This window comes from Neofelis nebulosa, chromosome 4 (genome assembly GCF_028018385.1).
Source record: "Neofelis nebulosa isolate mNeoNeb1 chromosome 4, mNeoNeb1.pri, whole genome shotgun sequence".
NCBI lineage: Eukaryota > Metazoa > Chordata > Mammalia > Carnivora > Felidae > Neofelis > Neofelis nebulosa.
Genome location: NC_080785.1, coordinates 143314610 through 143339949, shown reverse-complemented (window position 1 = coordinate 143339949; position 25340 = coordinate 143314610). Strand labels below are relative to the sequence as shown.

At 38.2% G+C, this 25340-nt stretch overlaps 1 protein-coding gene across 20 annotated transcripts in view; it reads right to left on the bottom strand.

Moving 5' to 3' along the window:
• CFAP20DC (CFAP20 domain containing) overlaps positions 1-25340 on the bottom strand; it is a 240243-nt gene that overhangs the window by 166616 nt on the left and 48287 nt on the right. For 2 of the 20 annotated variants that reach the window (XM_058726351.1, XM_058726353.1), the window contains 2 exons: positions 15608-15763; positions 14615-14724 (listed from right to left, as the gene is read on the bottom strand). The exons of 15 other annotated variants lie outside the window; for them this stretch is intronic. In XM_058726351.1, coding sequence (XP_058582334.1) covers positions 14615-14634 — 20 coding nt within the window. In that variant the 5' untranslated portion in view covers positions 14635-14724; positions 15608-15763. Of the gene's footprint in view, positions 1-14614; positions 14725-15607; positions 15764-16250; positions 17008-25340 lie in introns of those variants that run through there. 3 more of the 20 variants (XM_058726350.1, XM_058726356.1, XM_058726352.1) reach the window with 3 other exon arrangements.

The following is a 25340-nucleotide window of genomic DNA, read 5'->3' as shown; positions in this document are numbered from 1 at the left end:
GGGCCATAATCTGATGCAAATATGCAAATCTTTTCCTTTGTTTTCATGGGTGAATAACATGCAGTTCCATAAATTTCAGTTTTATCACTTCTAGTAACATTCTAATTGAGTTTAAAAGGGTTACTAGCATTTGGTACTCCCAAGCCCATTTTAGAGTTTCAAGCAGTCTCTCATTCTAAACTCCGCAAAGAAGTCTGACTGCCCTGAAAGGTTTGGTGATTTGTAAGAGTTCCCAGTACACACATGTACAAACACAACAGAGGTGGGATTTCTGCAGTTTGGGGAAAGGACAATTCATTATCAATTCATCATCAGTGTTGTCTTAATAGTAGTTTCTGAGTACTGCTTTTTTTTTTTTTTTAGTGATCAATTGTTATTATTCTAGACTACTCATTATCAACAACTGTGGAAATAAGCTGTAATGGTTAAGAGCATTAATTTCAAAGCCATACTTTCTGTGTTCAAATTCTGGCTTCACCATTTCTTAGCTGTGTGACAGCGGGTATGTTACTTAACCTTTTGTACCTCAGTTTCTTTATTAATAAAACGTGGAAAACCATAGTACTCATAAGACTGTTGTGAGGACTGCATATGTAAGCGAATAAAAGAAAAATGCTCAGAATAGTGCCTGGCACACAGAAAATTCTAACTAAGTACTAACCATCGTCAACTTCGGTGGTTGTGGATTGTTTAGTGAATGCTATGTATTTTTAGCCTTTCATTTTCTACTAACTAAAATATTTATTAAGAAAGAAAGGCCCCCTGGGCTGTAAGGCTCCCTAAGAACCATACAGTGGGTACACAGCCCAACTTTGTCCTTGTAGAGGTCAGGTCTTTGGTTTGCACAATAGTTCTCCATCAGACCTAGCCATTATGGCTCTGATCTCTGGAAGAATTTCTAAATGCTCACGTGCCCAGTTTAGGAGAGAGGTATTAGGACTAAGCCACTCATATGGTGATGAGAACTTATTCTACTGTCTTTGCAAAAATAAATATGCAAACCTTCCCTATCTCATAATCAAGAATACTTGGTTTTGGAGGGAAAACAAAATCATGTGCTAAGCTTAAATGGTTCTGAAAGCAAGCTGAATTGCTACTTTAAAAAAATTAAAATTAGTCATTCATGAGAGAGAGAATATAAATGCATATGTGTGAACTACTTAAAAGCTTCATTATGCTCATGTGCTCATGTGCTTTTTTGGGGACAATTTAGTTGCTGTAAGGAAGGCTGCTTGTAAAACAGCTCTTCAGTTGTAATGCAGGCTTGATTTTCACCATCTCAAACCTCCTGTGACCTAACAAAGCAGAAAAAGACAAGCAACACTGGCATTGCTCCTCTTACACTTAAAGATATATATATTTTTAAAAACCCATATATGAGTTAATACATTTTTATATCTGTAAGTGAGCATTCATAGCTAAGGGTCAGCAACATAATAGAAAAAGTAATGAGACCATGTTGAGAAAAAATGGGGTAGTCAACAGGAAAATCAACCTCATTTATTATAATATTCTAGTGATCAGCAGGTGTATAACTCTTTCAGCTATGGTCATTAACGACATTCATTCCAAACTTAACATCTACATTTGCAAACCATTTGAAAGTAAAATTACTTTCCAATTCAGTTTCCAATTTGCTTTTATATCTTCATCTTTGATTGACAATTTTTTTTAACAATGGCAACCTCAGTGAGTATTTGAGTAAATGGTAGCAACCATCCAATAGTGTAGATAAACTCATCCATTTAGATTACCTATTCACTTTTCTTCCGTATATACAATCATTTACAACCACTGAATGTTCACTTCAGTTTAAACTTGCAAAACTGATGTCAGGCTTCTGGTGATTAGATTCATTTATTAGAATTATTTGTTCTTAAAGCCAAAGTGGTATTTATTTTTTTTATCACGACTAAAAATGACCAAATTTGAATGCACACCTTCAGTGATGCCATCAAATAACTCCAGGTATAATTGCAAGAAAATAGTGAGTTTGCAAAATGGTACATTTAAATGTGTGCAATGATGTTTAGGTATATAGTTAACATGGCTGTGTACTGAAATTTAAAGTCATGTAGAAGACGCATAAGATACATTCATTCCTATGCTTCATGATCACCACAGGGAATTTTATTCCATTAATCTTTCCCAGATCCTTTCTACTGAAGTTTAATTCATTGAGGATTCTTTTGTCCTTTATAAAGAAGAATAGGAATTCTGAACCTAAGATGCTTTCATATGTTTAGTAAAACACATGGAGCCCTCTTTTTATAATGAGCATTCATTACAAGGCATATTTCACAGGTATGACTTTAATAACTGGTACTCTTTGAATTTTTCTCTGAATATAATTTGATCCCCTTTTAAAAAGCAGCTTTATTGAGGCATAATTTACATGCCACAAAATTCACCATTTTTAGGTGCATCTTAATGGCTTAGTTAGGTAAGTGTCCAACTCTTGATTTTAGCTCAGGACATGATCTCACAGTTCATGGGATTGAGCCCCACACTGGGCTCTGTGCTGTCAGAATAGAACCTGCTTGGGATTCTCTCTTTCTGTCTCTCTGCCCCTCCCCTGTGTGCATGCTGTCTCTCTTTCTCTCTCTCTCAAAATAAAAAAATAAACTTAAAAAAAATTCACTACATTTTTAGTATATTTAAGGAGTTATGCAACTATGACCAGAATTCAGTTATTGAACATTCCCATCATCCAAATAGATCCTGCATACCTGTCTACAGTCAGTTCCACTCTCATCCCCACCATCAGGCTATCCTGAATCTGGTTTGGGTCTGGAAACTTGTCTTCTCTAGATATTTCATATAAATGGAATACAGAATATAAATTTTTTTGCATCTCACATCTTTCACTTAGCACAATGTTTTTGACATGCATCCATACTGTAGCTTGTATCATTACTTTTTATTGCAGAGTAGTATTATAACATATGGATATGCCACATTTTGCTTATCCATTCACCAACGGAATTGACAGGATTGTAGTTTGTCTCCAGCTTTGGCCAATCTAAATAATGATACTAAGAACATTCATGTTCAACTCTGGGTGTAGTCATGTTTTCACATTTCATAGGCTAACACCCAGGAAGACAGCTATTGTGCTGGGTATGGGGTGGTATCTCACTGTGGTTTTATTTTTTTAATTTTCTTAAGTTTTTATTTAAATTCCAGTATAATTAACATACAGTGTAATATTAGCTTCAGCTGTACAATACAGTGATTCAACATTTGCACACAACACCCCACACTCATCAGAACAAGTGCCCTCCTTAATTCCCATTATCTATTTAACCCATCCCCAACCCATCTCCCCTCTGGAAACCATCAGTTCTCTATAGTTAAGAAAAAGTTCAAAATAGAACTACCCTATGATCCAGCAATTGCACTATTAGGTATTTACCCAAAGAATACAAAAATACTAATTCAAAGGGATACATGCATCCGAATGTTTATAGCAGCATTATCTACAATATTCAAATTATGGAAACAGTCATTGTGGTTTTAATTTGCATTTCCCTAATGACAAATGATGTTGAGAATATTATCATGTGCTTTTTAGCCATTTATCTATTTACTTTTATGAAATGTCTATCCAAATCTTTTACTAAGTTTTAAATTGGGTGATATATTTTCTTACTAATAAATAGTAAGAGTTCTTTTCATACTCTGGATACAAGAATGTTATCATATATATGATTTGCAAATATTTTCACCATTCTGAGGCTGTCTTCATTTACTTAAAGGTGCCTTTAAATGCAAAACTTATATTTTTTTATAAAGTCCAATTTATTATTTTTTATTTTTGTTTTGTTGACATATCTACAAATGCTTTGCCTAACCCAGGGTCATGAAGATTTCCTACTGTTTTCTTTCAGAAGTTTTATATTTTTAACTCTTATATTTAGGTCTACAATCCATTTTGAGCTAATTTCTGTATATGGTGTGAGGTAAGGTTCTAATTTTTTTGCATATGGATATCCAAATGGCCCAGCATCATTTGCTGAAAAGACTATTTTTTTACCTACTGAATTGCTTTAGCAACTTTGTAAAAAAAATCAACTTATCATAAATGTAAGGTTTTATTTCTGTATGCTACTTCATTTATCTATCTTCTTCATGCCAGTACCATACTGCCTTCATTACTGTAGCTTTATACTAAATTTTGAAAGTAGTAAAGATAAGTCCTCCACCTTTGTTCTTCTTTTGCAAAACTGTTCTATTACGAATCTTTGAATTTCCATATAAATTTTATGATCAGTTCATCAAATGCTGGAAACATTATGGTAAGTGAAAGAAGCTAAACACAAAAGACTACATACTGTATGGTTCCACTTATATGAAATGTTCAAAATAAGCAAATCTCTAGATGGAAAGAAAGGGGTGGGAGTAGCAGGAGGCGGGGAGTAACTACTCATGGATGCAGGTACTTTGTGGGTGATGAAGCATTCTAAAATTACGCAGTGGTGATGGTTGTACAACTCTATGAAATATACTAAAAACCACTAAATCATACATTTTAAGGGGAGAATTTTATGGTATGTGGATTACATCTCCACTAAAAAAAAAAGCTGTTATGAGTTCAATCACTTATTGGTGATGGGACTTTGGATAATGGGAAATATAGCAGAAAGATACAGAAAAGAGTAAGCATCACCTTTGTTGGTGATGCCCTTATGCTTTTGGAAAACATTCATTCGATGACCCACAGTCATTGCTGTAGGTTCAACTGTGTTCCCCGGAAAAATATGTCCAAGTCTTAATCCCTGGTACCTATGAATGTGACCTTATTTGGAAAATGGGGTCTTTGCAGAAATAATTGAATTAAGATAAAGTCATGCTGGGTTAAAGTGGGCTGTAATCCAATGATTGGTGTCCTTATAAGAAGATGGAAATTCAGACATACACACACAGAGGGTACCATGTGACTACAGAGCCAGAAACTTGAGTGATGCATCTATAAGCCAAGAAATGCCAAAGATTGCTGGCAACTGCCAGAAAAGCTGGCAGAGAGGGGCATGGTAGATTCTCATTAAGTGTTTCAGAAGGAACTAACCCTGCTGACACCTTGATCTGGGACTTTTAGCTTCCAGAACTGTGAGATAATACTGTTGTTTCAAGCCACCTAGTTTGTGGTGATTTATTATGGCAGCCCTAGGAAACTAACACAGTAATATTTACATCTTTATTATTAAAGACAAAGGGTTTCAGGAACTAGAGTCAACCTCTTGGGAGTTTCAATTCCTTCATCTATAAATTGGGGATAGTGCTCGCTTCGGCAGCACATATGCTAAAATATAAATTGGGGATAATAACATCTGTCTATTCATCATGCTGAAAAATAAAGAACAAATAAATAAATAAATACAATTAAAATTAAAAAAATTATAAACATGAAAATGAGAACACTGCTACCTGTGAGAAAAAAGGGAAATTTGTTTACACAGCCATCAAGTGCTAGATACTATTCTATTTGTTGGGATAGGTGGTGTGCACAGATGTTTGCTTTGTTAATATTTTATGATATATTTCTTGGGCATATGAGTGATAGTCAAACCCTTTCTGTACTATCCCCAGAAAATCAATGTAAAAAAATAGTTCCTTTTAATGTCCTACTCTCTTGTCTTTTTTGGCTATATTAATAAATAAATACAATAAAATACAAAATTATAAAAAAGAAACTGTGAAGCACTTTGTAAATATAGGATATTACTCCTCCAGATGTATGTTTCTAATTGATTTGTCAGCTCTAATTTATTGGGTTTTCTCTTTCCTTTTCTTCAAGATCATCTGTTTTCAAGCAACATTCACCTTCCTTAGAAAAGCTACAGCCTGGATGCTAGAATTCTCTAACATAAAAGTGAGATGTCAAACCATGGAACTCTCATACCACTCACTCTCCTAACCCTACCTCCCAGCACCCCCACTCGAAAAACACACTTTGTCATAAATTGTCAATGAACTCATGTTTATTTTAGGAAATACAACACCAATGCACTGCAACCTTTTGTTTATACATAGGGTTAGGGGACTGCTTGTTCCATAACTGACTATTGTGTTGCACTGAATAGTATCATTATAAATGATCACGTTTTGAAGACCACCATAAAGAAGATATTTGGCACTAAAAGTACGTTTTTCACAAATTGTAAATCAGGATGCTTAATTATCAATATAAAATACTACATAAACTCTGATTATTAGGGGTTTCTGAGTATTTAGAGTCTTGAAAAAACTTTTTAAAACTTTTGCCCTCAGTGAAAATTTGGCAGAATCCAACAAGGGCGGGGGGAATCTGTTAAATGTCCTTGAACACCTCCAGATTTTCCCTCCCTCTTCATCTCTGCTTTCCTGATTGTATCACTATAGCTGTAGAAGATTATGAACCTTTAGGTAACGTATACATTCTTTTACTCACATGAAAATCTCACGTGTCTTAAATGGAGAAGATTTTACAAGTACGTAAAGATACACTTATATGGACGTTCATTACAACATGGACAGAAAAACAAATAGAGAAATTTTAGATAAATATGTTATGCTATACCCAGGCAATAATATATATAGCAGCTACTAAAAAGAATGAGACAGATTAATATGTAGTAACATGGAAAGATTCCCAAGATAAATAAAAGTAGGTAGGCCCACTGTCACCATACCAAACCAATTTCTATAAAGTATAAATGGTAGATTCTCTTTGTGGAAAAAAGAATTATAATACCACACACACACAGAGTTCATCTCTGCAGGCACTCACAAAAACAGTTACCTTTAGAGAATGATTTCAAAGATTCTTAATTTAGGTATGGATTGCTTTTATTATATAATTTCTAAATGGAAGAGCTTTAGCCCATATGGACAAAGCAATGATTAGTAGTTTACTATCTGAAATAAAATAAATAATCTACGCAGACAACGATATATAAAAAAGAAGGTTTAAAAAAACTCTTTACTTCTCGGGACCTCAAAAAAGAGATGCAACATTTCACAGGTACCACAAGGGAATTGTAGCTAGGGTTTTGCTGCTAGGCCCATACTCATGTGGGGAATCAATAGACCATCCTTCGAGGTAAGAGCACAACAATTTACTTATAGTGGTTTATCGAGTGCTTAGTTCAATACGAGTGGACATTTTGTCAATAACATTCTAATGGATGCTATGGATGACAGTTCAGTGCTATAATATACAAGCTGGAAGGCCATATAATAAAATCTATAGGTCCCTGGAGTCAGAGGATGATCATTTGTAGAGGAACTAAAGAAAAACACCAAGAAATGTCTCACTGTAGAGCCTAATAATTGTTTTGAAGTAAAAAGCAAATAGATTTGGTTATTATGGATTGCATTAGTGGTAACACATTGGTGCCATTTTTATACATTCTTTTATCTTAAAATATTTTAGTAAATGAAAGGTGAAATTAGAAAGCTTTCCTTCATTTGAATTAGGCTGGAAGCTTATCAATGTAAACACATTTCCCAATTAAGATAGACAACACATAGAATTCATCACCTGAATCCTGTTGGTTAGAAATAAGAGCTTGAGATGAGCAGCAAATTAACTTGTTCAATTCCATAGTCAATTCACAAGTTTCCAGCACAAGGCTAATGTGGTCACATGAGCTATATCTGTACCAATTTTCAAAGCAAGGAAGTGTTCCCAGAAGGCACAAAACTACTGCTCGTTTAAAAAATATATCCAGGGGCGCCTGGGTGGCGCAGTCGGTTAAGCGTCCGACTTCAGCCAGGTCACGATCTCGCGGTCCGTGAGTTCGAGCCCCGCGTCAGGCTCTGGGCTGATGGCTCGGAGCCTGGAGCCTGTTTCCGATTCTGTGTCTCCCTCTCTCTCTGCCCCTCCCCCGTTCATGCTCTGTCTCTCTCTGTCCCAAAAATAAATTAAAAACGTTGGAAAAAAAAATTTAAAAAAAATATATCCAATTAGATATCAAGATAATTTTATGGGGAGAAGATAATACCTGTCATTTTCACATTTGATTTCTGAAGCATTCACTATTCCCTTTTTCTTTTCCCTAAAGCTAGATTTATGTATTATTCAATATTCTGGGAGGAATTAAAATGTGCATTCAAATAGTTCCTATAGACTTATATCTGGGAGCTTCTGGGTTCTCTTCTCTCTCTCTCTCAAACATTCTTTTCCTTGGGGACTATTTTCCACTCCCCACTCTGATTTTAAATGTTTTCTGTATGTTGACAATTCAAAATACATCCCTAGCCCTGATTCATTCCTTGAACTCCAAACTGCTTACTTCAAATCTTTCCTGGATATTCCACAGACATTGCAAATGAAACCCATCAAGAGGAAAACCAACAAACAGACTCTTAACTATAGAGAACAAACTGATGGTTACCAGAGGGGAGATGGGTGGGGGATGGGTGATATAGGTGATGGGAATTAAGGAGTACACTTGTGATGAGCAGAGGGCGATGTATGGAAGTGAATCACTATATTGTACACCTGAAACTAATAACACTGTATGTTAACTGGAATTTAAATAACTTTAAAAAAAGACCCCAATTCCCCATCCTCACTACTCCCAGCAAGGCTCAAATCAGAAACCTAAGGGATTTCCTCTCTTCAAGTCTATCAGTTCTATGTTGAATCTACTCATTTCTCTAACTCTTATACTGTCACTCTGGTCCAAGCACTATATGTCTTGCCTGCACAGCCTTCCAGCTGGTCTCCCTGCTTCCATTCTTATCCTCCTTTCCCTAGTCAAGACTCTCAAGTGCATCCAGAGTGACCATCTTACATGGGGATCTATTAGCCTGTCTTATGTCAGTAACTTCACGCTGCTCTGAGAACAAAATCTACGTTCCTAGCTCACAAGGTCTATAAATTATCCTGCCTCACTTACCAGGTCTCATTCTCTATAATCAGGAACCTCAAAGGAAAAAAAAATCACTCTACATGGGTTAAATGAATGCCATGAAATATCTCCTCACAGAGGTATGGGCAGGGTTGAGGGAATGAGGGATGGTTAGACACTGAAAGGTAACAACTGAGGGCAGCCATAACCATTCCTAGGTGTATAAGGGCAAGAGGAGGACTGGAGACAGAGCAACTGGATCCTCGTAGGAGGGGTCCTGCAGAAGGAAAGGGAAGAAGTACCCTGACTTCTCTCTTCCTGTCTTCTGATCTCCTGATGATACTTCCCACTGACTGAAAAGGCCTGAGATTGAGGGAGTCTGGGTGATTAATACAATGTGATGTGGGGGAACAGAAGGCATGTGCTGCCCTGGATACAGAGCACATGAGAGAAGACAGTCCGTGGATCTGGAGGGGTGGAAGGGAGATAAAGCAGCATGCATGCCAACCTCATTTGTACCACTGTACAGCTTCACACCTGGTATACTCTTGTGACAGGAATTTGCACAGGGCTTTTCTTTCTGTGGCTACCTTTTTCCTTCCACAGCTGGTTTTTCATCCTCCTTCAAGTCTTAATTTAAATATCCTTATTGCCCTACCTAAGAACAGGTACCACCTTGGTTAATCCTTTGCCTGTTTCCTTCAGAGTACTTACCAGATTTGTAGTTATGTACTTGCTTTTCTCTGCCTTCTCCTTCAGAATATGAGCGTGCAGAATATGAGAGGTGCAGCGGCAATGTGACTAGCAGATGCCTGCCATACAGTAGGTGCTCAGTAAATATTAGCTGTATTAATGTTGGCCAAATTAGATAACAAAATCATAAGGCTGTGTCTAGAGACAATGGACTTACAGAAACATCTGCATGAATTCTAAACTGAGGTTGCATTTGGGAAAACCCACTTAATCTTTACTTTTCTGTAAGGCATGGTTTTAGCTTTTAAAAAAATCTTAATGCAAAGTAAAAATCTACATTAATAGATGTTCCATTCCTTGTTTACTTAAAAGGAGAGTGTCTATTATGGCACCAAGGGTCTAAAAGAATAACTGAATAATTTAAAAGCAAGGTTTATGCTCATTTCTTTTACTGCTGTTTCTATAGCAATAGCATAAAATTACCTGTTTTGGTCTGTGATGCTCTTGGTACTAGAGTATTAGTCATTTCAACACCTTTTTCATTTTAATTGAAATAAGGTAACAAAAGAACAGGGAGTAGCTTTGAATGTGGCAACACTTGGCTGTAGCTAACATTTTTTAGATATAAGAAGATGGCAGGTACAAAGCATAATCCACAGTGGTGACAACTCTTCCACATGATCATATGTTTAAACATCTACGTGCTTCTCTCACCTCCTCTGAAAGAGGAGCATCAGCTGATTCTAAATTTCAAAGCATTTTAACCTACAAATGACAAGGGCCTATTTGATTTTGCAGAAAGTCTATAAAAAGCAACCTTTGGTTTCACTAATACACCACATTATTTTTAAAGACAACTGCATTTATTTTTTATTATTATTTTTAAATTTTTTAACATTTATTTTTTATTTTTGAGAGACAGAGCATGAGCAGGGGAGGGGCAGAGATCAGGAGACACAGACTCTGAAGCAGGCTCCAGGCTCTGAGGTGTCAGCACAGAGCCCAATGCAGGGCTCAAACCCATGAACTGTGAGATCATGACCTGAGCCGAAGTCGGATGCTTAACCTGAGCCACCCAGGCGCCCCAAGGCAACTGTATTTATAATGGGCACTCTCCACTTAGGATTCATTCAACAAGGTGCACCTCAACATCTAAGCAGTTAACAGATGAAAAGTGGTTATGAGTGTTGGCAGGGGAAGGAAAGCCAGGAAACACCTGATTCTGGAAGGAGGCGAATGGGGAAGTCAAAACACACAAGGAAAGGGAGGAGGATCAAGGAAAACCGGAAGGTAAAAGTGGTTGTGAAAGAATGCTGCCGACACATGGGTCACTGCTTGCAGGCCTAACGACACCGTCACCCTTCCCGAAGGAGGGAGAGCAGCAGCACTGGCAGAGGAGAGCTGTGTGTGTTATAAGGGCCATACTGTCATCACCTGGCATCTCCAAAGGGCAACTGGAGTGAGCACAGGCCATGGGAGCAGGCCAGGTTAGCTTTAAATCCTGGTCACTATCTGTGAAACTTGAACAAGTAATTGTCAGAGCATTCATTTCTTCATCTGTAAAATGGGGCTAATAATACCTCACTTGCAAGGTTCTTGTGAAAACAGGAGGCTAGCCCTTTTTATGCCATCTGTTGCTATGCCCAACCACTGCTGGTACTTAAATTGGACCAAAATACCTGAATTAGTCTTTCTCAGCTAGAAATGCTCATGTTGCATGTATGAAGACCTACAATCAGAATTAAAAGAGGTGAAATAGTTGAAGCAAATGTTTTTCATAAGCAACAGTAATCAGGAAGTATGGAGTAACTTCTAAAAGATGACAGCAGCCATCTTGGCAAGCACTAGCGTAAGTCCTGACTGTGGCCAGGAACCTACATCGTGCTTGGGGCTGGGATACTGGCCCTGTGGGGATCCCGTGTGTCACAAACAGTGACCATATGGCAAGACTGTGGGGATGTAAAAAAATCTGGACATTGATTATTCCCTCGTAAAAGTTTTATAGCTTTTCTGTCAGATATTTGGGGTGGTAAAGGCATGGCCGTGGATGTTACTGGAGGATGTCCTTCCTGGAGTTACTGCAGCCCAAGAGGAGAGGGTCTGGAAACTGGTGAGAGAGCACCAAGGCCTGCAAGGCCCTTCGTTCTGGCCTAGAGTAGGGAGAGACCAGCAGAACACAGAAAACAGAGGGACACAAGGCAGATTCACAAGGACCCCTACGGCTACCTTCCTACCCTTCAGGTTTTCACGATCCTCATACCATCTCTGACTCCCCCACTCTTTCGCATTCTAATATTGTCCCAACCCTGACCTTCACACACTCCCATCTTCTTTCTGAGCTTCAGAAGCCAAAGGCTTTTTTCCCTATTCCTGATTTGTCAGGTTGCAAATCTCAACTAAAAGCAATCTAACTGCCTCATAGTTGACAGCTCCCCAGCTGACAGAATGTTAAGAAAAATCATTAACTGAAACAAGGCAACATGGGGGAGATATTTCTGAACTTGGGACTTCCTGGCACTTCTAATGCAGGGGTTCCCATGACCACATTTTGAGAAACATGGCTGACTTCACTGGAAAAGCACTCCTTGGGCTTTCAATTCTTTTCAATCCCTACCTCTTTTTGGCTACCTTCTGAAATATCCACTCTATTCCTAGGTCCTAATGCATTCTTGCTATATTATTTAAGCCTAACCTTAACCGGGGTTCTTTATTATTCTGCTCATGGTGGTGAGGCTATGATTTGTCAGATGCCTTATGCCAAGGCTCAAGCTTTAGAAGTTACTACCCAATGAGGTCCCAAAGGGCTTGCTTCTTTGGAGCCAGAGGCAGGACTGGATGGTATGAACCTTCAAATAAGGAGAATTATAAAACTTGCAATTCAACTGAAGGCAGTGTGGGAGAAGAGAACAGGCTTTTCGGACTATCTGAACACAAATCGTGGTTCTTCCATTTATTAGCTATAGCGCTTTGGGCAAATTAGGGCTCTCTCTTCTCAATGTCCTCATCTTAGGACATCTTAGGACATCTTAGGAACAAAAGTAGGCTCTATCTACCTTGTAGAATTGCTAGGGGGATCAGATGTGATAATGTATGGAAAATGCTTAGCATAGTCTAAATAAGGCATATCTGTGCTTTATGTGTTAACTGTGAACTAAGTTTTGCTCATATTCCAGATCTTTAAGGTTATAACAAAGCATTTCTCCAAGCGTTTGAGCAAAATCAAAGCTCCTGAGAAATGAGCCACTCTTGATCATCCACCTTTGTACAAAAAGAGGATGGCTCTTGGTATGACAAGAATACAATCTGGGTTCTGAATGTCTATAAGAGAATGTCAACTCAGTCTGGTATCTACAGTACATTGATCTCACCTGAAGCACCAGCACTGAATGTCAGCACTTATGCACGTGTCAAAAAATTCGGCTATGAACTGACTGAATCTAGCACTTGCCAAAGGCTTGCTTGAGATGTCTGATGTTCCGTACCATATTATATTTCCCCCGCTAAAGAAATGCCTTCACAAAGTTGAGATTTAATGTTTTGTCCTCAGGGTTTTTTTTTTTTTTTTTTTTTTTTTATGGAGAATCAATATAAGAAAAATCCATTTGAAGAAAACTTTATGTCTTTTGCAGAAATCATATCCCGGATGGCAAATAGGTTTCATCTTATGTGCCAACATCAAATGACTGGTAGTGACTGGAGTGCTCTGTTAAGAAGGATTGCAAGGTTGCCATGATCGATTAGCATGGTCTGCCGGGGACACCAGCGAGGAGCTGTGGTGCCTCTGTGATACATCTACCCACGTTCCCACTGCCACAGCTGAGGGCACGGCTCACTGTGCAACATGCTGTACCTTGTAGGAGCACCTCCTCACTGTACACGTCCCATAGGCTGCTCACCACTGAGTCTTTGCACTGTGAATCCCTCTGTCAAGCTGCCCTCCTCCTACAATCAAGTAGCCCTCAGAACTTGAAGAAAAGGTTACCTAAAAGTTTCTGAAGTGGACTCACAAAGGGTAAGATTTGAAGACAGGATGCTTCTCAAATCAAGGTCTTAGGGAGCAAGGCAAGGAAATCTAGTGGAGGCTGGACACTATGAATGAAACTTAAGCTTGCTTAGTGGTTATTAAGAACACACAGATGAAAGAAGAGGGTTTGAACAGAAGAAGGAGAGTCAGTAGGAGGGAAAAAACACATTTGGAGAAAAATGTTCTGACCATGGGCCATTAGGGCAATGATGGTATTTCAGACAGCTCAAAATGACAAATCATTGCAGTGTGTTTTAAAGAATTCTTTACCAGAACCATTTTAGTGATATTAAATTGTTTAAGTGGCCATCTGTGGAACAGTGCAGCAACCGGGTGGGTTTATGGACCAGTCTGGAACATCCATTAAAATAGCTACACGTGCTGCATGAAAGCTGTTTGTGACTTTCCTTTGCCAATCACAAATATGGTTAATTCCACCTTGGTAGTCATTTTAATTTTCTATAGGTTACTTAAAGCAGAAGGAATGTGGGTGCATTAAATTGTTTCCAATTTAATAAAGAATCTATTTTTTAAAAGCACAAAAACCACATTCAATTTTAGTTACCAGTTTTAGAACTTACAGTTCAGTTTTAAATCTTTTCTATTTGAAAGATTTACACAACAAAATCAGAGCAAAACGTCATAATGGATAAACATAAAAGAGACTGTCTATTCTTATTCTACTCAAAAATTTGCTTACTGGAAATAAGAAATCAAATATTTTATTGTCTAAGCCTAATAACAATCACCACAACACACTAAAATAGAAGTTATTGCTTATAAATGTCAAGAATGATAGTAATAATAATAAACACTTATACAGGGCTTACTCTGTGCCAGCTGCTGTTCTGAGTTCTTTACATTACATTGTAATCTTCAAACAAACCCATGGGGTGTGTCTTATTCTTTCCACTCTATAGATGAAGAAACTGAGGCATAGGGACAGTAAGCAACTTGCCTAAGATCACGTGGCTAGTGAGTGTGCGAACCAGGTTTCAACTCTAGGCAGTCTGGTTCTAGCATCTGTCCTCTAAACCACTACGACGTACAACCCCCTCACCTTTGGTCCAGAAATCCCATTTAACCCCTGTGTAAGGCATGATAGGAGGGGTGGGCTCGGGCTATTTTTGAGCTTCATGCCTCTCAGTGTTCCTTTAGTCCCCATGATTACTGTTTAAAGAAAAGGAAAGGATGCTTACGAATTTGGTTGGTAGGAAAGGAAGAATCCAGTTGGCAGGAAAAGCTGGTGACAGGATTCCATCTTGTTTATTAAAATCAGATCTTTTCTACTCACTTACGTGAAAAGCCCAAAAGAACTTCTCCTGCACTCAACCATCAATAATTGCTACTGGCTTCCTATTTCTTCAATTTATGGTGACACCGTATTTGTCAGACATCCCTGAGCGATCACTGGTTTTTGAACTGTGAACTAGCTTAGTGATGAGAGCACAGCTTCTGAATTAGTTTCTGATAAATTTCACCAGAGGGGATGGGAATAATTATCACCCTTTGCCCCACCGCCCTCAAACCACATGTCGACCAACAGAAAATGCAGGGTGCGGAATCGTCACACTGTGAAGATAGATGTAGCCTAATGACATGGAAAGAGATGCCAAATCGTTTTCAACTTTAGAGGGGCCAGCCTTGCAAGATTTAATTAGCTTACAGTTGAGAAGTAATTTGAAGCTTCAAATTATAGTTATTTAGAGACTCTTGAATTGCTCATCCTTTCACTTTATAAAACTACAATATGAGGCAGACTTCCATGGAAAAAATGATTAGAATAATAATAATAAAAAAAATCCCTACCGAGAGGCAATAAAAGGAGTGGGAAGAATCAAGCTTGGGAGCCAGGCAGCCCTGGGTTACAGCCCCACAGGTGCAATGCTGGGCTATTCATGAGCTTCTCTGAGACTGTGTTCTCATCTATAAATTATCATTTGTCTTATGATGTTGTGTGAGCTACAGGGATTTGGTAAAATGCCTGCCATATGTTAACGTTCAATAAATTTTGGTGTACTTAACACTGTTCCTGTTCTCAGTTTATACTAACTCTGAAATCTTCTCTGAGTCTCCATTTCTGAAATCCACTGCTCCTTCCTCTTCACCTCTCCTCGTGCTTTCGGAAATCCATCATCACTGGCCTCACTGCGACAGCCTCTTAATTTGGCTCACGCCTTCTAGTTTTCCTCTCAGCATCTTAACACATCTGTAGAAAGACAACCACCAGTGTTATCTTCCTAATTTACATACACAATGAACCGCTTGCTACAGAATAAAATCTGAAAACCTGTGCCTACTTCTCTGCCTTCATCTGCCATCATTCTTCACTCACTCCTATTTCTCTAGCCAAACCAAAATACCAGTGGGATCCCCTGTACATGTGTCTGCTTTGGGGCCTTTCACTTGTTCTACAGCAACTTTTGGAAACATCATCCACTCTATCAAGTATCTAACTCTAACAGGCAAAGAGGGGACCTGGAGATTACTTGCAGACTCCACAGAAATTACACACACTTCTGTAAGCATTTCTCCTACCATTCTATATTATATTTGTACTATATCATTCTCTTTGATAGACTATGAACTCCCTAAAGAAAAACACTGTATCTTTTAAAAAAAAGTTAAAAGTTTGTATTGTATTTTAATATGTATATTATTGAACAACTTTGAGATCCCATATCTGTAACAATGACCTTCCACAAATCTCTAGTTTGGCACAAAGAGACTCCAAATATGAAAAACGTTTCCACAGGACCATGTATCGAACAGAAGGGAAACACATTCATATCCACTGCCTGGACATCAGTGCTGCAGGTCAGCAGGGGCCTTGGTCCTTGAAGGAGGGTGAGGCTGCCATTGGGGCAGCAGCCATCTTGTTCTCCTGGCTCAGGGAGCTTTTCTTAGTTCACCAAAGACCTGGGTTGAGCTGTCTGCTTGTGCAGCACTGACTGAAGAACTGGTGGTGTAGAGTGCCACCTGGCCTGTCCCTTAATGAGGGGAACTTGGCAGGAAGGGGGGCAGGGGGATGAGGGCCTGAGAAGGATCCCTTTTCCAGGGGTTGGAAGAAGTGGAGGCAGTTTGCCCATGACAGGGGGTATTTGTGCCTTGAAATGAGGAATGATCACTTGCTAGCCAAAGACTTGGTGTCTCCAAGCCTTCCAGTTGCCTTTTCCTCCTTTCCAGGTAGTCAATGAGCAGGCTCAAGTCATTCCCATACACTTTCCCTCAGTCAACAGGAAGAGAAGGTGCTGAATGCCTGAAGGGACTGAGTAGCTGGTAAGGCGCCTGCAGTGCAATTCCAGCATGTTCCTGCTGCTCCCGTTCAGAGAAAAATCTCCTGTATTCTTTAGCCACAGCACAGGGCATCTTCCAGGAGCATGTGACAATGTACTAGGGACAAGAAAAAGCTTTTGATACACTCATGAAGCATAATTACGGTGCAAGAGGAATGCAAAATGGTGCAAAATGATGCACCCATCATCTTTAACTTCCTGGAGTGCTCGTGTAAGACTTGATTCAGAGGAGAGGTGCATCATTTCCACCATAAGGCCAACCAACGACCTAGGATGGTTATGTGTTATTCCCTCTGTTCACTGTTGATAGAAACAATAACACAATTGATCTGAAGGCCTCTCTTGATCATGTTCTCTTTGAACCACTTGATTAAAAGTACTGGGAAGGCCCTTCTTTCTGAGTGTCCCTGCCACTGACATCACCAGAATGGACTGGTATCACTCATGGTTGTCTTTGTTCCTTTTTGAATACTCAGCCACATTCTACAGTAATTCTTTAATGCTTAGCATGTCTTTACCCTCCTTTAAGCAGCCCTCTTGGGGAAAATAAGAAATCAGCAGAATAGGTTTATATGGCCTGCTGCTTTTAGCTACTGAAGATCTTCCATATTGTCCCCTGTGAAGCCTAGCCGATGAAGACATCTTAAGTCCTGAGATCACACAGCTGGTAAGTAGCACAGTACTGATCAGTTGCAAAAACTCTATCTGTGGAAGAGTAACAAAACCCACATGTAAAGATCAGCCTGCTAGGACTCCCCAAAAGTATCAAGACATTGTATATTCTCTATCTTTGTACCTCCAGGATCTAGAACAGTGTGTCTACAATCTTATATAGTACATGTTGAATAGATATTAAATGAGAGAACCTCTAAACAGCTTTCCTCAATTAGTTCACTCTCATCTTTCAGTTGGCCTATCAATCATTAGCCATTATTACATTTCTATATTTTTGGTTAATGATTATTCTTCCTTTATTAGAAAGTAAAGGATTCTATCAGTAATGTGGATTGAGCTAATGAATATTTTCTGCCTGCTACAAACACATAAGTTTGAAAAAAATGAAGTTTAAATGATAAGAGTAGGTTGTTGATGAGGCATTAAATGAAGAGGAAATACAAGCCATAGCTGACCAGCAATCAGTTGATGTCAAAGTGTGTGGGGAGCAGGGGGAGGAGAGGAAAGGAGATCTGTCCTAAATAAATACAAGGATCAGATCCTAATATGTGTGTGTATGCATATAAAATTATGGGCAGAGGTCCCAGGACTCTAACACCTATGTGGGGACAGTAGATGTGGCCTTGGGCTTACCTAAGATGAGAAACTAGACCCGAGATTTCTGCATAAAACCAGACCCTGAAATGACTGTCCTCCTCCATGACACAGGTAAGACACTCTTTCACTGCTTCAGGCAAAAAAAAAAAGCTGGTCTCTAGCCAGGCTCCAGGGTTGAGGAAAAGTCTACTATGAGAAATCAAAACCCCAAACTAAAGCCATGTATGTGAATTTCGTCTGAGTTTAAACTACCCTTATGGCAAGGAAATTCCAAGCTTAAGAAAGACATTTAAAAACTGGTCCTATCTCGGTGAAAAAGCTGGAAGCCAAAAGCCTTGAGGTAGACAGAAGAGAATGCAAAGCTCTTCCAGAGGTAAAACACACCTCAATGAGGACAAACACACTTTCCAAAGTCACTTACCAATGTAAGGAAGGAGGGAGGGAGAGTCAGCAGATGTAAGAAACAGAAGGAACAGCTTCTTTAGAAAACTATTAGAGCTATTAGAGCAATCGGAAAACCACTATAAAATAAGTATTATTTAAAACCACAATAAAATAGGATATCATAAACAATACCAAAATTTTAAAAAGTTTATTTCATTGAAAAAAAAAAGGACTGGGAAAACAACATATTAGCTATAGCTAAGGAATAGTGATCTGAGGAAATTACCCCAAATGGAGAGATACAAGAAGAAACGATGAGATGGGAGGGGTGCAAATGAAGTGAAAGGTATCTAAGGTGCTTGCTTTGTAAGGGGATGGGCTAGTGACTTTCAACATTGTTAAGGTCAATATACAGGTTACAAATTTATAAATGTAAAGGTTATAATCCCCAAAAGAATACAAATGGAACCTACAACTTCCAAACTAGCTAAGGTTAAACAAGTACTACATACAAAAACTTGATTTGGATCTAAATGTATAGCCTTAAATTACTTATTAAAAAAGTGAGATTAAGCTTAATAAGTTAAACATTCAACTCAAGAAATCAGGAAAATAATATATTCACAAAGTAGAAAGAAGGTAAAAATTAAGAGAATAACTAAAATAGAACCTTTAGAGTATCAACTAAAGCAAAAATTGGATTCTTTGAAGAGACTAATAGAAAACTTCTGGAAAAATTGGTTAAGAAAAGTACATATTAGAAATAAAAATATAATATTAACATTGTACAGATATGGTAGAGAAAAAAACTACATATATATTCCTCTATATCTCTCTCTATAAAAAACTCATACAACTTTTATAGCCCTCTTATATTAAATTTAAAACAAAGTGACACTTTTCTAGAATGGAAATATTAAAATTGACTCAAGAAAAAAACAGGAAAGCTAAAAATACCTATAACCATTACACAACTTGTACTGAAGTTCAAAAATCCATACACCAAAAAGCACCAGGTCCAGATATTTTAAAGACAAGTTTTAATCAAACATTTAAAGAACTCAATACATACTGAGATGAGAAAAAAGAGTAAAAGCTCCCCAACTTAATTTATCAAATTTGACCTTATATAAGAATGGAAACAAAAGAATTATAAATTAGTCTAATTAATGGACATATATTAAGAATTCCTAAAAAAATAGAAAATGTATAGCAATGTATAGCAATATCTAGCAATATCTAGCAACGTATAGAACGTCTAAGATGATCAACAGGGGTTATCTCAAGAATGGAAAGATATTTCCACATGAGAATATCTGTGATGAAATCCATGACATTATCAGATTAAGATGAAAAACATGATCAATTCGACAGAGAGAGAAAAAACAGCATTCAATAAAATTCAATACTCATTACTGATAACAAGCCTTAGCAAACTAGGAAAATAAACACATTAATCTGTGATTGAGTTTTATTTTAAAGCTTGTATCAGTCAGGATGAGTTAGGTTATAATAATAAATAACCCTTAAATCTCAGAAGCTTAATGTAAAAGCAAAAGATCATATTTTGTTCACGCAAGTTCCATGGAATACCAAGATGTTCCATTTAACTCTAGTAACTCAAGTACCCAGGATGCTACGTTCTTCCCTAACCACCAGGGCACTGAGATGGGAACATGGTGACTGGCACACTAATTTCTTTTCTTTTTAAATTTTTTTTAGTGTTTATTTTTGAGAGAGACAGTGCACAAATGGGCGTGGGGCAGAGAGACAGAGGGAGACACAGAATCTGAAGCAGGTTCCAGGCTCTGACCTATCAGCACAGAGCCCAATGCGGGGCTTGAACTCATGAACCGTGAGATCATGAGCTGAGCTGAAGTCAGACGCTTAACCGACTGAGCCACCCAGGCACTCCTGGCACATTAATTCCTAAAGCTTCTTCCTAAAGTGACCATGTCACTTCTGTTCATCTTTACTGGTAAAACAAGTCATAGGTCCAACCTAATAAAAGGGTAAGGGTGAGAAAGTGAAATTCTACCATATATCTGGAAGGAAAACCATAATATTCAGAAACAATCCCAATGACTATCTGGGTTATATATTTGAAATATACATAAATATTTGCTCTTCATCCTTGATTCCTGACACAGAGCTCCTAAAACCCTTGGAACTTCCTGACAGAAGTGATAGATTTTTTTTTTTTTAATCCCATAACACACTTTCAACCTTACCTTAGTCTATGCTAATAAGGTGGTTCTTGGTGGGTCCCTAGATACTCCAAAATAGGGGCTGGTTGCCAGAGAAACCAATCATGTGATTAAAAGGTTGGAATGTTCAACCACCAATAGCCAACGATTAATCAAATGTGCCTACTTAATTAGGAACTCTCATGTAACCCCTAAATAGTGGGGTTAAGAGATCAGGGTTGGTAAAGACATCAAGGTGCTGGGAGGGTATGGGCTCTGGAAGCTCAGCACCCCTTTATCTGATACCTTGACATATGCAGCTCTCCTTGGTGGTTCCTGAGTTGTATGTTTCATAATAAAACAGTTGTAGTAACTCTAACGCTTTCTGTCATGAGTTCTGAGTCATTTTAGCAATTATTGAACTTGAGTGTTAAGGAAACCTCCGGGGGTGGGGAGGTGTCTCTGACTATTGGTCAGAATTATGAGTAGCCAGGGTGCTCTATTGCAATGAGTGTCCGAAGTGTGGGAGGTCTCAAGGGACTGAGCCTTTAACCCGTGGGGTCTAACACTAACTGGGAGCTTGTGTCAGAACTGAATTTAACCACTGAGCACCCAGCGGTGTTGAAGAATCTGAGGCTGTCACATACAGCCCACCCCCCCCCCCCACAAAAAACCCCACAAATTAAAAGCATGGCAGATGATTATTATATATGCCAGAGTTGAGAACTATTGCATTCAATTATTAACTATTGTATTTCTGTACTTTCATTTGATCCTGAAAGGAAAATATCATTGTACAATATTTACTTTTCAGTTTCCTTTCCTTTCTTTCTCTAAATGGTTATTTATCATTTAAAAAACACTTGCTGGGGTGCCTGGGTAGCTTAGTCAGTTAAGCCATCCAACTTTGGCTCAGGTGGGGATCTTGCAGTTCATGAGTTCAAGTCCTGCATCCCCCATTGGGCTCTGTGCTGACAGCTCAGAGCCTGGAGCCTGCTTCAGATTCTGTGTCTCCCTCTCTTTCTGCCCCTCCCTAGCTTGTGCTCTCTCAAAAAATAAACATTAAAAAAAATAAAAATAAAACATTTCCCATTTTTGTAAGATATTATTATTCTGCAAATGGAAGCCTGAAGAAAAAACAATAATTTGCCAAGAACATCAATGCCCATGGTTCCAAATGTTATTTTGACATCTTCTGCCAGAAGCTGTCGTAAACTTTTCAGACAGAAGACATTCCTAAAATATTTACATTCTGTGCTTTTTTTTAAAAAACCATTTTTTCCAACTTAGATACCAGGAGATGACATTAATACATCATTTTAAAAAGACTCAATATAAAATTAGCAATAAACTGCACAAGTAAAGGAAAATCATAGATGAAAGGTCAGTGAACATTTTAAAGTCTTTCATCACTCAAATCAATAAAAAATTGAAATTTGTATCATGTTTATTTATTTTTTTATTATGAAATTTATGGTCAAATTGGTTTCCATACAACACATTTTTTCCTTTTATAGATTTACTGTTACCAAAATTGAGACTAGTTAAAAAAATCTAGCTGATGATGTAGAAGACACACAGAATCCAGGTCACTCAATTGTAACTGGCTCTAGATCTGCAATACTAACAGTAGCACATCTTATGAAAAGAAGGCAAGTATATAGAATTAAGACAGCAAGGAAGCCAAAGCACTGAGTAAGAACATGCTGTTTTTAGAATTTTTGCTAATGATGATTACATTTTAAATTCTTCCTAGAGTTTCACTAGATACAGCATTACTCATATCCTGTCTTTAAGAGGTATTCAGTATTACTGAAGTATGGAAAGAGGACACTGTAAGTAGTTCATGACCAAAGTTTTCAAGATTCATTAATGAATTTTTCTAGACATTTCTCACTCAAGGAAGATAAAATTTTGTAACAGAAATCTGTTACATGACAAATCTTTAAATATTAACTTAAAAACAAAAAAGCAATGTTTGACTTGCACACTACTTTCAATAAAATTAGCCAGAACTTAGTTTTCACTTCACAAGAAGATGATCACTTTTCAACAATGGAAGTAAATTCATTTCCATAATTTACATGAAATTTTCAAATAGCAGTAGGATTTTGGAGCCAAGAAAAAATTTAATTAATGCTTACCATATATGGCTTCATTGGGGTAAGGATAAGAAATGAACAATTCATTGATTCATTTTTAGCAAAGCACAGGGAAAGGCATGAGATATAGCAGAAATGGAAAGAATTACGACCTCTGAGAAAGGTGTTCGTCAGGAGTTTCAAAACTAGCTAATCATGTGGATAATGTATAAAAAATTACAGTAAATGAAAGTAATTTGTATCGAGAAAAACTCTCAGTGGAATTAAATGCCTGAGAGGTGCCTGCAGTGAGCTGATGGATAGCATGTAATAAAGTCAGGAGCAAATGAAATGCATTTTGTGCTCTGACAATGCCTTGGGAACTCTGAACTGCAGCCCTAATCAACCCTCAGAGAGGTCCTGGGAGGATGTGGTAGCTGATGAAGAAATTAGCAACTCCAAAGAGGCAGAAAGACTGACACAGTAAATCAAAGCAGAAATGACCGTTTTTCGCGGGCAGTCATTTCTGTATTCTTCCACTACAGGTTATAAATAGCTGGAGAAAAGACATAGTATCTACCACTACCTATGAGCTCATTGCAATGTCCGGTCCTAGGTACTGCACATCAGCTTCCCAGCTGCCAGAATGCTCTTCCCAGCCCTCCACAGGGCTTGCCCATTACTGTCCTTTGGGTCTCTATTCAAATATTACTTCCTGAGGGGTGCTTGTCCTGACCACTTTTCCTAAAGCAGACCTTTTTGTGTGCCTTCTCATTATTCTGTATTTACACCATAAACATCTACTTTTTTATTTTATTTTTGAAAACACGGTTTTCTTTCCTGCCTCCTCTAGTGTAATATAAACTTCAGGAGGGCGGGGATTTTATCTGCCTTGATCACTGAAAATATTCTCAGCACCTCGAATCACTCTTGACACATAGTGGGCACTAATACATATTAAATAAATGAATAGCAAAAACACTAAAAATATGTTTTCTAGATACACAATCACAAGTGAATGAATGAATAAAGTCTCTTTGCAAAGGAAGGCATTTATAATATTTTCTATACCTTTTGGTCTATACTGTATAAAGTCTGATTGTGTCCTACATCCTCAACAATTTATAGACATTCCCTAAGAAACAAATACTCATCAGTTCCCCCAGAAGAAATAGCAACAGTTACTTTACAAAAGCTAAGAGCTTGCTGCTGTTGGCAGCAGCATATAACTAATGCAGAAATATTAATGATATTTCATTATGGATAGCATCTGCTTTAGGCTGCACAGCACCAAGCATGCCAACTTAAATGTTGTGGAGGCTGAGTAAAATAGTTCCAGCTAAGGAAGTGACAATGACATCTTCGTGACTAAGAAAACAGATATACCCATCTCCAGCCAGACTTCTTCAGCAGTGACCTCTGATAGAAGCTCAGTGACAAACTGCTTAGTTCCTAGGAACCCCAGGATGTCCTCTAAGGGCTGAATATGAAAAGGCAAGTTCAATAAATATTCACTGAATATTAAATATTCTTTAATGTTTAATTTTTTTTAATGTTTATCTATTTTGAGAAGGAGAGAGACAGAGTACAAGCAGGGGAGGAGTGGAGAGAGAGGGAGACGCAGAACTGGAAGCAGGCTCCAGACTCTGAGCTGTCAACAGAGAGCCCTACACGAGACTCGAGCCCATGAACTGCAAGATCATGACTGGAGCCAAAGTCAGACACATAATCGACCGAGCCACCCAGGCACCCCAAATGCTTAAATCATTCATTCATTTTTTAAAAAAATTTTTGTTTTAATGTTTATTCATTTTTGAGAGAGACAGAGTGTGAGTGGGGGAGGGAGAGAGAGAGGCAGACACAGAATCCAAAGCAGGCACTGGGCTCTGAGCTGTCAGCACAGAGCCTGATGCGGGGCTCAAACCCACAAAGTGTGAGATCATGACCTGAGCCGAAGTCGGGCGCTTAACCGACTGAGCCATCCAGGTGCCCCTCATTCATTCATTTTAAATGAATAAATTACACTCTCCCAGAATAATATCCTTGACTTAGATTACTTACTTTCATAAAAGTAAATTAGGTTTCAACACAATTATTCTAGACAAGTTGGCAAAATATAGAAATTTCAAGTAGGTTCAAAATTCAGCTTGGTTGACTTAGTAACATCACTGCTGCTAAACAGTAACATCACTGTTGCTTAGTAAGCAAACTAAGTTATCGAGTTTTAAAGGAAGTCACATAATGCTTTTTGCAACCCTGTGAAATGGGTTAGCAGGGCTATCTCCGTTTCACCAATAAGGAACCTGAGGCACAGAGAAGTTAAATGATGTGCCTGGAGTCTCATGCCCAGCAAACGGCAAAGCCAGGATTCAGACTCAGACAGTCTGGTTCTGGATGTGTGCTGTTAATCACTAATCTAACCAGTGTTATTCCCAGGTGCTTGCCTGCAAGCATATTGTTACCAGTCCACGACCAGTGAAGTACCGAAACTGAGAGTAAGTATTCAGAAACTTACATAGCAATCTGACACTGTTATGACACCCCAGTATGTGATCACTGGACTCCTC